The sequence below is a fragment of the Pipistrellus kuhlii genome, unplaced genomic scaffold (genome assembly GCF_014108245.1).
Source record: "Pipistrellus kuhlii isolate mPipKuh1 unplaced genomic scaffold, mPipKuh1.p scaffold_m20_p_7, whole genome shotgun sequence".
NCBI lineage: Eukaryota > Metazoa > Chordata > Mammalia > Chiroptera > Vespertilionidae > Pipistrellus > Pipistrellus kuhlii.
The window spans coordinates 51,940,780-51,954,087 of record NW_023425573.1 but is presented as its reverse complement, the minus strand read 5'-3'; the positions used below and the strand labels follow the sequence as shown (position 1 = coordinate 51,954,087).

Genomic DNA, 13,308 nt, shown 5'->3' with positions numbered 1-13,308 from the left:
AGCAGGTGATGGGCTTCAAGAGTGTTGCTGCTTTTGAGGATAAAAACAAATAATGATATTAGTTGCAGACATTTAGGTTGTCTAAATAATTTTTTTTTATTTTATTTTGTAGAATGATTGATAGGCTTTGCTGCTTGGTTGAAATAGAATATAGTAAATAAATATAGTAAATAAATGGGCCATTTATTCTACCCTAATGTCTAGTTACTACTTGTCTTAAAGAAACCCATTAAATAGAGACCTTTCAAAAATAATCTCAAAAATAACTGCAATCTCATCATAATTATTTAGTCATTTTGGTCAAAAGTCACCACATATTTTTTTATAAAAGTTAGTGGTATTATTGTTTTTACTTCTCAACTAGAAAGCATACTCTTATGGTCTTCTATGTAAATATTAATTTTGTAAATTCTGTTTTGATATGAAGTAAAGCTAAGCAATTTTAATATACCTCATGAGTATATTCCATTTGTTTAATAGTTTCTATATGATTATTTACTCACTACCTTATCCAGGGATTCAAGTAACTTATATTAACTCATAAAGTGAAACAAGGAAAAAAATCAAGAAAGAAAAAATCAGGTCTATGATAAGCCTAGATAGAATAAACATTCAAGAAGAAGAAGGGAAAATTAGAACATGTAAGTGTTATACATTGTTGAGCATCACATTTATATAGTAAATTTCTCATTAAATCTGCAGGTGGTAAATAAATGACACTGTAGGGAAAATATGAGCATTCACAGAGGCATTGGAGCTACTGAAATTTTTATTAAAGAAAAACACCTCAGTTAAGCTTTGATTATAAGATGCTAAATTAATAGCAATTTACACATAGTTGATTAATTATTCAATCTAAGAAGTACAAGTACTTAGTGATAAATATTTGCATTTGAAAAGTCATAACCAATGGGAAAATTATTTTTATGTCAATTTAATGTACTAATTGAATGTTAGTAAGAAAATCGGTGCAACAGCAGCTGCATATGCAATTGAATTTGATGAAATTATAATTACAGAGAAAAGACTGATCAAAATCAAACAGAGTGAATCTGTGCTAAAACCAAAATAGCACAAACTGATTTGTGTTTTTCCAAAAAATTCCAGGTGTTGTCAAAGTGGATTATGGAGATGTATCAGTCAGAAAAACACTGAGAGAAAATCTGAAGTGTAAGCCCTTTTCTTGGTACCTTGAAAACATCTATCCGGACTCCCAGATCCCAAGACGTTATTACTCACTTGGTGAGGTATGAATTATTTATTGTGGTTGAGTTATAAATACATTTTGAAAATAGAGCAATATCTAAGGAGCTCAATCTTTTTTATGTTATGAACAAAATGGTTTAAGGGCATTTAAATAGATCTGTTTTTAAATGACTTTTTATATATTACCAAGACCATAAAAATCTTTACCATTGGGATTTGTAAAAGTATGGGGATAGTTTAAGACTGACTAAATGTTTTCTTATTTCTTTATCAATGGCTCCAAAACTTTTTGGTCCTTTTTTCTTAAATTTAATTTAACTTTTAAATTAAATTTATTGGGTTGACACTGGTTAATAAGAGTACATAGGTTTCAAGTGGATCTTCACCCTTAAAAAGTATGGTAAACTGCAAAGATCTTTTGTTGATGTGAGTTATAACAATAGAGAGGCCCAGTGCATGAAATTCGTGTATGGGGGTGTGTATCCCTCAGCCCAGCCTGCACCATCTCCAATCTGGAATCACTCCAGGGATGTCCAACTGCCCATTTAGGCCCTTTACCAGATAAGATTGGGCCTAAACAGGCAGTCGGACATCTCTCTCACAATCCAGGACTGCTGGCTCCCAACTGCTCTCCTGTCTGCCTTCCTGATTGCCCCTAACTGCTTCTGCCTGCCACTCTGATCACCCCCAAATCACTCCCCTGCTAGCTTGACTGATGACTAACTGCTCCCCTGTCAACCTGATTGCCCCTACCTGCCTTCCTTCACAGGCCTGGTCACCCCTAACTGCCCTCCCCTAAAGGCCTGGATCCCCCCCAACTGCCCTCTCTTGCAGGCTTGATCACCCCAACTGCCTTCCTCTGCTGGCTATCTTGTGGTGGCCATCTTGTGTCTACATGGGGGCAGCCATCTTTGACCACATGGGGACAGCCATCTTGTGTGTTAGAGTGACAGTCAATTTGCATATTACTCTTTTATTAGATAGAATAGAGCCCTGGTGCATGGGTGGGGGCCAGCTGGTTTGCCTGAAGGGTGTCCTGGATCAGGGTGCGGGTTCCCTTGGGGCATGGAGAGGCCTGGGCAAGGGACCTGTGGTGGTTTGCAGGCCAGCCACACCCCAGGGTGACACAAGTGGAGACCCTGGTATCTGGGATTTGTTTTATCTTCTACAATTAAAACTTTGTAGCCTTGAGCAGAGGCCAGGGCCAGGCAGAGCTGGCAGGATGCTTGGCTTCTTTCATTGCCGCGCAAACCCAAGCCTCCTGCTTATTCCATGGCCACAGCCATCTTGGTTGGGTTAAATTGCATACTTGCTCCTGATTTGCTGGTGGGCGTGGCTTGTGGGGGGTAGTGGGGTTAAGGTCCTTTTGCATATTTCTTTTTTAATAGTGTAGATTTACTGTGTTGAAACTGAAATTGATAACCTTAAGACCTATTTATTAATTCACTAAAAATTTTGTTATATGTTAATATATATATAAAAGTGATGTTTTTGAAGATATATTTTCCAAAGCAAAAATCAAATGGTAAGAAGATTAGCATTATATATAGTTTTATATGTTGCATTAATATCTGGCCTAATAGTAGTTATCCTTGATCTCTGTTTCGGTATTCAATCTACTGTAATATCACACACCATGTAGTCTTTGGAAGACTCCTTGCACATTCTGAGAAGTGACAGCGAAAACTGCGAGTAATACCTTAGTATTAATATTATTATTAAAATCGTATCGACTTTGTAGGTCCACTGAGAGCCATTCTTTTTCAAAATATATATTATCTTTGCAAATACACAATTGCCTTTATCATAACTATACAAACATGTATTCATAATATATATTTAATTGTTCAAAGTAAGAATTATTCCTTTTTGAATTATATTTTCTTTATTTGTAATTTCCACCTAATGGGCATTAGATTCGGGAATAAAAACTAATTTAATAGTGTTTGTAACTAAAGCATTTCAGCAGTAATGATGTAAAGCATTTGGAAAAGAATTATTAATTTTGTTCTTCATTTGAAATTGGCATTTTTATAGGTCATATTGGGATATCTGAAAATTTATAAAATTTGAGCTAATACTTTTTTAATTCATTGGCAAAAAAAAAAATCTGTAACTTTATCCACATGTCACTTTAATAGACACACATAAGTTACTTATGATTAATTAGAAAATAATTAAAGAAAAAAAGAAGACTCAAACGGAATGGTCCTTAGCTGAATTGTTCTGGACGGCTATTTTTCTGTGCTATATCCATGCACTGTTGACAAATTGCCACTTCCTCATTAGCCATATAAATATCTCTATAGAATTTTTCAATTTACAGATACTTAACCTTAATCTGAATAACATAGTGTGAAGATTTATATGTAATAATACTGAATGTAGAGATCCAAGATGGCTGCGCCCAGGTAAACACCTAGCCGCAGCCGCACACAACAATTTCAATAAAATACAACTAAAATATAAAATGGACATTACCCAGAACTACAGGAAAGTCGACTGACTGGAAATTCTACAATGAGAAGCAAGGAGAAAACCAGAAGGAAGAGCGGAGGAGCTGTAAAAGCCCAAGGTACGGAGACATGCGGGGTGCAGAGAGGACGGAGCTGGAGAGGAGGGAGGCTGAGTGCCTGGCTGGCATTCCCTAGCGGGAAGGAGATAAAACTCCGACTGTGTTGGGCCCCAGTTGTGACTGCTCTGAACCCCAGTTCTAGGCCAGATCCCAGGGACCCAGGCTCATCCATAGGGAGCTGGGCTGTAAGGCGGAACCCCGGGGGAGCAGTGAAAGGAGGTCCAGGCGGCAAGCACATTGCGTGCAGAGAAGGGATGGTAGGCTGTGCCGCGGGATTCCTCTGGCCGGAAGGAGACTGGGGCTCCTGTCTGCTCTGAACGCCACCTCCAACTCCACTTCCAACTGAACTAAACCCCAATACTGGGCTCATTGGGGGAGAGCATAAGACTGTTTGGCAGCAGGCGAAAATTGAGGGCACCTATCTCTCAGAGGTGCTTTGCAGCGAGTACTGAAGGACCCTGAGCTGCAGGAGCCGCATAGGGCGGGGCTGACGGAAGCTAAGGCTGTAGGCTCCACCCTGAAATCCCATCACATCTGTAACTGCGAAATGCGACAACGAAATAGATCACAAACGAAAGAAATGGAGGACAAAAAGCGACTGGATATAGAGTTCAAATCTATGCTTACAAGGTTTTTCAAGAATTTCCTAGAAAAGATGGATAAGACCTATGAGGATATGAAAAGAAATCAACTAGAATTAATAAGGAGTTATCAAGAAATGATAAGGGATCAACAAGAAATAAAGAATACATTGTCTGAAATAAATAATATTATACAGAGTCCTAAAAACAGAATGGAAGATTGCAAGAATCAAGTCAAAGATTTGGAACACAAAGAACCAGAAGACACTCCTCCACAGAAGCTAGAAGGCAAGAGAATCCAGAAAATTGAAGATAATATAAGAAACCTCTGGGACAACTTCAAGTGAACCAACATTAGAATTATGGGGGTCCCAGAAAATGAGAGAGAGCAAGATATCGAAAACATATTGAAAGAAATAGTGACAGAAAACTTCCCCCACCTGGTGAAAGAATTAGACATACAAGTCCAGGAAGTGCACAGAACTCCAAACAAAAGGAATCCAAAGAGGACTACACCAAGACACATTATAATTAAAATTCCTAGAGCAAAAGACAAAGAGAGAATATTAAAAGAAGCAAGAGCAAAGAAGGTAGTAACCTATAAAGGAGCACCTATACGATTATCAGCTGACTTCTCAACAGAAACCATGCAGGCCAGAAGGGAATGGCAAGAAATATTCAAGGTGATGAATAGTAAAAACCTACAGCCAAAGATAATCTATCCAGCAAAGCTATCACTCAGAATCAAAGGGCAGATAAAGAGTTTCACTAATAAAAAAAAGCTAAAGGAGTTCATCAACACCAAACCAGAATTATATGAAGTGCTGAAGGGGGTTCTTTCAGAAGAGAAAGTAAATAAAGATAAAAATTATGAACAACAAATATGTAACTATCAACAAGTGAATGTAAAAACCAAGGAAATTTAAAAAATCTGATGAACAATATTAACTGTTGAATATAATAGAATCAGAGGTATGGAAGGGGAGTGAATTGACGATTCTTGGGGAAAGGGGAGAGGGGGATGTGGGAAGAGACTGAACAAACTGTGCACCTATGGATGAGGACAATGGGGAGTGGGGAAAGGGCAGAGGGTGGGGTGGGAACCTGGTGGAGGAGAGCAATGGTGGGGGTGGGAAGGAACATTTGTAATAATATGAACAATAAAAACTTATTTAAAAAAATAAAAAAAAAAATACTGAATGTATCACTTTAGTCATTTATTAGTCCTGTGCCTCAGGGTTTTATACACTTACTTTGTTTGTTTTTATGGGAGGGTGGTGTTGCCATTATTTCCAAATCCTATATAATAAAAGCATACTATGCTAAGTGTCCGACCGATTGGTCAACCTTTTGGTTGACGAGTCAACCAGTTGCTATGATGCACACTAACAACCAAGGGGCAGGTGCTCTGACCAGTAGGTTGGCTTGCTGCTGAGATCCAGCCAATCAGGACTGGTTTAGAGAGCCAGACACACTGTGGAGCCCTCCCACAGTCCCTCCCTGACCGGCTGGCCCTGATCAGCCCCAATCGAGACTAGGTGAAATGGCCCTGATTGGCCCTGATCTCTGGCCAGGCCAAACGCCCCACCCGTGCATAAATTCGTGCATTGGGCCTCTAGTATGTAATAAATCCCATTTTAGCACCAATGTCACAGCATCTTTATTCAGTACATGACGTGAACAGTGTTTGCATGCTAGTTATTATATTGCAGTTTACTGGAGATCCCCAATATAATAGTTAATACTCTCATTTCTTTACTGAAAAGTTGGCTTGAACAATCATGAGCCTGCCTGTACCCTTAGAAAAAGTGAGTTTTTTTTAATCTTGTGGTAGAGTATTTCTCCTATTGTCGTCAGTGGACCCAGGTGAGCAGTAAACATTGATTACTTTGCCTAAAAGGAAATATAACCAGAGCATATAACATGATCGGTGTGAGTAAAGAGGACTTTTTGGAAATTCTCTAAGGCCACCAGGTATCTCCTGAGAAAGACTCAGTGCTCTGAAATGAGACCTTGATGTTTACTTCCAAGTTAAACATCCAATTTTATGCTTTCCTGCACTACATCAAGGAAATCTAATTAATTGACTTCCTGAAAAAGTAAAAGTAGAGGATAGTGTGGGCAAATTTCTTTGCACAACCTTACTGATTTTGAATTAGGTATCTTCTGTAATGGATCAGGTAGCCATATTTTAATTTCTAGAAATAGTCTGAAAAGCTTTGAAAGAGAGATATTGTGCCTTTCTGGAGTTTTGAAACATATCCAGAAGAGGCATTATGTCATGTTGGAAAAAAATCCCGGGCCTTGGAATCAAGCAGAAGAGGGTTTAAATTTGGACCCCACAGTTGACAATTTGAGTGGCACTAGGTGTCCTCTCTGGTACCTGTCTGCAGTATGAAGATAATCATACAGGGTTATAGTGATGACTGGAGATTCAGGGAATTTAGCACTGTGCCTGGCAAGAAGTTGTAGCAGCACCAATACAGTTATTGTAATTATTATTGATACCATTTATTGATTTCTTACTATGTCAAACATTATTCTAGATGCTTTACTGCAATTACATAATTTAAAAATCACAACTCATGACTTGGGTTTTGTTATTATCTTCCATTTAATATGGAAACTGACTTAGAAAAAGTATATGATTAACCTATGGGTCATAGAACTAGCTAGCTGTTGAATTTAGTCTGACACTAAAGCTCACATTCTTTATAACTAGAAGAATAAAATAGATTCCATTATTATATTTTATGTGTTCAAAATGTTTTAGTAAATAAGGGCTTAAGCTGGAACCAGTATTATATAGTAAGGATGCAAAGTCAAATAAGGAAATACCTTTATTCTTAAGCTATTCTACTGGGTGGGGAATGGCAAGAGAGAACCAAGAAACTCAGAGAAATCAAAGGTTTCTTACATAGGTATTATAGGCATGCTATGAACTGCTGTTTCAAGAACCTGGCACATTTAAAAGTCTGTATGACATAAGTTTTGAACTTTCTGGGATATAATGTACTATAGTTTTCCACTTTAAAACCAGCAACTGTTTCCATGGAAACAAAGGACAAATTCACTGAGCACTACTTCTCAATTCAATTTTTTGTAGTCAAGTATACACAATTTAAGATAGACATTTTGATAATGAGTTTGAGATGATGATCTGTTAATGGACAAGTAATTTACGTAAAGCTTTGTATTTCTTATTGTCTATCATTAACTATTATTAAAATAATATAAGAGCTATTTTCCTTATTTATAGGGGTACTATCTATCAAATAATTAGAACCTCAAAGAGATATCACATGTCTAAGCTACTTATCAAGACAACAAAATTATGTTATTATAGCATATTCATATCTACTTAATTTCAAGTGAAATTGTTAAGATTTAACAATTTACAGTTTTCTTAAGTTTCAGTATATCTCAAAGCCTATATATAAAGACAGTATTTATTAAAATACATTTCATTTTCAAAATTGTGCTATCAGCTGTTAAAATGTGTATACATTTTTGGGGATACCCTGAATTTAATGTTGCAGTATATTGGTGAATATAACATTCCTCTGTAGATTTTTTTTAAACTTTCCTAGCTATACTAGAAGATAGAGGCAAATATAGTATTCAATTTTTCATTATAGATTGTCACTAAAATAATCATCAGTAGAATTACTGAGGTCAGATGGTTATATCTTAATTTCTTGTTTTTATTTTCCTCAGGTAATTGAAATATTACTTCACCCAGCTCATGAATTTCATGCAATTTTGAATGAGAAGTTAAAAGCTGTGCAATTGCTTTGAACTAAAACCTTTAAGTAGCTTAATGAAGCTTGTGCCTTTTAGACTCAGTAAGGAGATCATAATGGGATAAGGAAGTCAAGCTCTTTGCAGCATTACATTCTCTCTTCAGTAGTCCTTTAGCTCATGTAGATTCAGCATGCCAGGCCCTGATTTTGCACATATGAAGGGTAATTTAAGTTTAACATTGGAAAATGGCATTCTGACACAGTAATCTCTCACCCAAATTTTTGGCCCATGACAGGCCAGCGTTTGGGGGAGGGGAGAAGTATTATGTGCTAAATGGAACACAAGTGTACCAGAGGGAAGAAGAAAGAGAAGGGGATTTCTGGAGCCAAGTGACTTAGCTCCTGGGGCTTAAAATTTGCAGTTGTGTCTTTGCTTTGAGGCTGTTTAGATATCTGTCTCTGCATTTTGTATTACCTACTTGGCCTCAGCATATCTTTTCCCTCTTATACCTTTTAACTATAACCACTAGTTAAGGCATTGGCACATATTGGTACTGTATTCTTAGATATCATTAAAGAGCAAATTTAAATTACTAAAAATAGAGATCTATGAAGCTGCCTGGCTGCAGGGATTCACTGTATAATCAGTTACTGCCAAATGCAGAAGCTAAAGCACTGAGAGTTTTATCCTCTCTGTTGGTAATCAGGAGATCAATCTATTTATAGATTCAGTCTTCTTGACCTTTTAATAGGATAACCAGTTAAAAAAAAAAGCCTCATTATAAATGAGTTACAGAAATGGGGGCATTCTCTCTACTCATGATTATATTGATATTTCTAAAACTCTTTGGTACCAAAATAACTAATTTTCATGCCAGGGTAACTGAATATGCATATGTGCAGACAGAATAAATATGTTATTCTTCATTAGAGGATAACTTTAAAGAATGTTGGGCTGCTTGACTCAACTGTGGAAAAAAAATGAGTTTATTACCTGAAAAATATTTTTAATATATTTGTAGTAATTTTGGAGAGGAAGGAAGAGGGAGAGAGAGATAGAAACATCAATGATGAGAGAGAATCATTGATCAACTGCCTCTTGCAAATCCCCCCACTGGGGATGGAGCCTGCAACCCAGGCATGTGCCCTGACTGGAAATAATTTTATAGGTTGATGCCCAACCACTGAGCCACCAAATACTTTTAATTCACATTGCTGATAATTAGGCTAGAACAAATTTTAATTTTATTACTCAAATATATATTGACACAAAACTACTGCAACAAACTATGTATGCAAGTTATACATACACTGAATTCTCCCAGTATTTGTGTTGTTTGTTTTTGCTATTTACCAAAATAAATAAAATTGTTTCATTTGTTTTAAAAAGTATATATTTTATTGATTTTTTTTTAATATAGAGAGAGGAAGGGAGAGGATTAGGGACTTAGAAACATTAATGAGAGAGAAACATCAATCAGCTGCCTCCTGCACACCCTCTACTGGGGATGTGCCCAAAACCAAGGTACATGCCCTTGACCTGAATCGAACCTGAGACCCTTCAGTCTGTAGGTTGATGCTCTATCCACTGAGCCAAACTGGTAAGGGCAATTGTTTCTTTTTTTTTTTTTTAATGTTCTTTTTTGATGTAATGGGGATAAGGTATCACATATTCAGAATTTTAAAATTTCACAGTCATTAATCAGGGCATTTTTAAATCAAAATCAGCTTGGATTTATTAAGCATATAGGTTTTGCAGACATCCCTCTGATTTATTCACAATTTGGTAAAAAGAAAATATACTTAAATGCCTCTTTATAGAATTGGAGTTCTCATTGTTGCTTGTTGTTAAGATCCAGCAGAGGGAGCAAAAGCTGGTGAATAGAAACATTTTGAAAAAGGCTTGCTAACATAAAAAATGAATCCAAAGAATCTTCCAGATTTCAGAATTATGAGTGTGCTATACTTTATGCTGATACCGGTCATAGAACAAACTCTGTAAGGAGTTTCTAACTGTTAGAATTCTTCAGTGGTTGGTTGCCTAGATTTTTTTTAATGTCATGATCAAGCAATTGGTATTATCAGGTACCAGTGTCAAGATCAGGATCTTTCTAAAAATTTCACTTCTTTGCTTATACAACATTCTTTGATTGAGGTCCCAGGATGTTCTTAGAAAGGTTTTGATTTTAAAAATCATATAAGATTACCCTAAGTATGATTATCCTTTGCATCTTAAAAGATGAGATATATGGTTTGAAATTTCTGGCATGCCAATATCTTATAATTTGCATTAAGATTTTCTTTTTAAGGATTGCCAGTATGCACTAGTGACCATTTATATATTTTGAAGAAAAATGTAGAAAATCCCCATAGTGTTGGGCTTACTAATTTGGAAACAATCTGATATAAATCAATCTGCCTTCTACATGTGCATGGAATTTTTTAAAAATGTGGATATCACAGGCCTAGTGGTATAAACTTTTCAAATATTATCTGTATCCCTAAGATAGGTTCCTCCTTTTTTTTTTTTTTTAAGATGGGTATTGATACTCCTGTTCCCTGATACTCTGTTTCCCATCCTGTTTGTACCTAATGTCATCCTGGCCACTGACAGAAATCATTTACATAACCTCAGCCCAGCAGTGTGGCATGCGACATGAAAGAAAACCTTATTTTTAGTCTCTGAACATGGTCCTTGATCTGAACCTCACCAGTTTTCATACATCTTGTTCCATGTGCTTTCACCATTGTCTGGAATTCCTATTGTTACTTTTACTTCTGGTCAACTGGAACTCAGTCCTCCCTTGCTCCTCCCCGGCCCCCTTTCTGATGAATTCTGCCTGCCTCTCAGGATGTCAGGGTTGGGCAGCTCCCAAACTCATAACTTTCAATTCCTTATTTGGGCAGCTTTCTGAACTTCACTGTATCTTAATGCTTTCATTTGTCATGTGGAGGTAATAGGTTGGTTATAAATTTTAAATTAGCTATTATACAGAAGTGTTTAGAATAGCACCTGGCACTTGAAATTACATAATTGCTAATTATTATTACTGATGGATGGTATTGGTGGTGGTGGTGGTGGTAGGCATCTCTCCTGTCTCATTCTGGCAACTGCTCAACGCCACTGACTTCTGTCTATGCCTAGTCTCCTTGATCCCACGTATAGCTGGCCTCATCAGACTTGAGTCAAGTTCCTCTTAGCATCTGCTACATTCTAAGGGACGATATTACTTGTCCAGAAATGAACAAACCACTCTGTAGAAAAGTAAGGAAATGTCAAAATTGTAACAAGCTTCTTTTCTTGCAGTCCCCAAAATGAGTCTGCTTTGGAATTCTGAAAACATAGTGGCAGCAGTAAAATGGTGTATGAATGTCCTTGAATTCCCCAATGAAATTAGAAGGAGACTAAAAGGAGAGCAAAATAAAAAATTGATGACAATGTTGACAACAAAATTAGGTGGCAAGGTATTCTCACAAATCCCAAAATATGAGCTGTCAATTTTATGACCATATCATATTACAATCTTGGAAGCAGAGGGAAGTAGTGGGGTGTTTGATGGAAATGAGATCAGGATAACACCCACATTACTAATAAACTAGAGGCCCGGTGCATGAAATTTGTGTAAGAGAGTGTGTGTGTGTGTGTGTGTGTGTGTGTCCCTCAGCCCAGCCTGCACCCTCTCCAATCTGGGACATCCCTCTCACAATCCAGGACTGCAGACTCCCAACCACTCATTTGCCTGCCTGATTTCTCCTAACCACTTCTGCCTGCCAGCCTGCTCACTTCTATCCACTACCCTACCAGTCTGATCTGTTCCCTTGCCAGTCTGATTGACCCTAACTGTTCTCCCCTGCAGGCCTGGTCACCCCTAACTGCCCTCCCCTGCTGGCTCTGTAACCCCTAACTGCCTTCTCTTGCCAGCCAGGTCACCCCTAAATCCCCTCCCCTGCAGGCCTGGTTTCCCCCAATTGCCCAGGTCTCGCCCCAACTGCCCTTCTCTGCTAGTCTGGTCACCCCTAACTGCCCTGCCTTGCTGGCCTGATCACCCACAACTGCCCTCCCCCACTGGCCATCTTGTGGTCTGTGTCCATGTGGGGGCAGCTATCTTTGACCTCATGGGGGCAGCCAGCTTGTGTGTTGGAGTGATGGTCAATTTACATATTACTCTTTGTTTAGAAAGGATACTCGTGAGAATTTGATTCAGGGCAATCGGATAATAGTTAAAACTGGAAAAGGTGTTTCTATACAATCCATTTATAAATCAGTGAAAAGTCTCCTTCTAATATCTGAAGAGTCTGAACACTGTGCTGTGAATTCTTAAAACTCACTAGTTGAAGGATCTTCTCAGGATATTTTGAAGGATTAAAGCCAGTGTGTTCTTTTGTGTGAATAATTTTTTAACAATGAGTGCTGGTGGAAAGTAAAGGAGGTTTTCATAACAAAGCCAATTCCTTTTCTACCCAGCAGGGATATTTAGGGTAAATGTTCCAGCTATCCTTTACGGGAACTGTTTACACAGCAGACATTTCTTATTTGACCAGTCTGGATCTCCTGTTCCTGTACTTTTTGAAGAGTTGGAAAAAACAACAACTGTACCTTATTTTTTGAGATCTCCTAACTCTGTTTATCTTTTCTATTTTCATCTGGACTTTCCATTTCCTTTGTCCCTATTGTCCCCATCTCCGCAATTTGGACATAATTTTCTTCTTGGAGCTTATATCCTTTCCTTCTAAAATCCGCATTTTGTTTTGGGCTTTCTAATGGGTTGCTGCTCAGATTTCTTGATGAAAGCATCCATGATCCTGCTCAAAATCTCAACCCATTAGAACAGGGTTTGACCACTGTGCTGTTTTTTCTAACCCTTACTAAGTGTGAATTCCAATCCCACTGTTCTCAGATGCCAATTGGGGCTTTAATGCAAATCACATAATTTTTTCCAATTCCAGGAACTATTCCTTGACCATGGAGTTCTGTACCATACATAAAAGCAAAATGTGTAAATATAATCCATCTTCTTATTCATTATCCACGATGAGTAAACATGTATCTAAGCCATAGATAACTAAAGAGACATATCCAAGTGATTTATGAGCAAACAGTAAAATATGCTTGTCATAATAAGAGTCAGAGATAAGCAGAGTGGACAAGTATAATAAATACATCCTTGGGGTTGAGACTAAGGAAGAAACTGAAAACATTCCA

General features: G+C 37.5%; 1 protein-coding gene across 3 annotated transcripts in view; it reads left to right on the top strand.

Moving 5' to 3' along the window:
- GALNT13 (polypeptide N-acetylgalactosaminyltransferase 13) overlaps window positions 1–13,308 on the top strand; it is a 446,823-nt gene that overhangs the window by 397,696 nt on the left and 35,819 nt on the right. For all 3 annotated transcript variants that reach the window (XM_045575393.1, XM_045575392.1, XM_036421744.2), the window contains exon 10: window positions 1,108–1,247. In XM_045575393.1, the coding sequence (XP_045431349.1) occupies window positions 1,108–1,247 (140 nt within the window). The remainder of the gene's footprint in view (window positions 1–1,107; window positions 1,248–13,308) is intronic.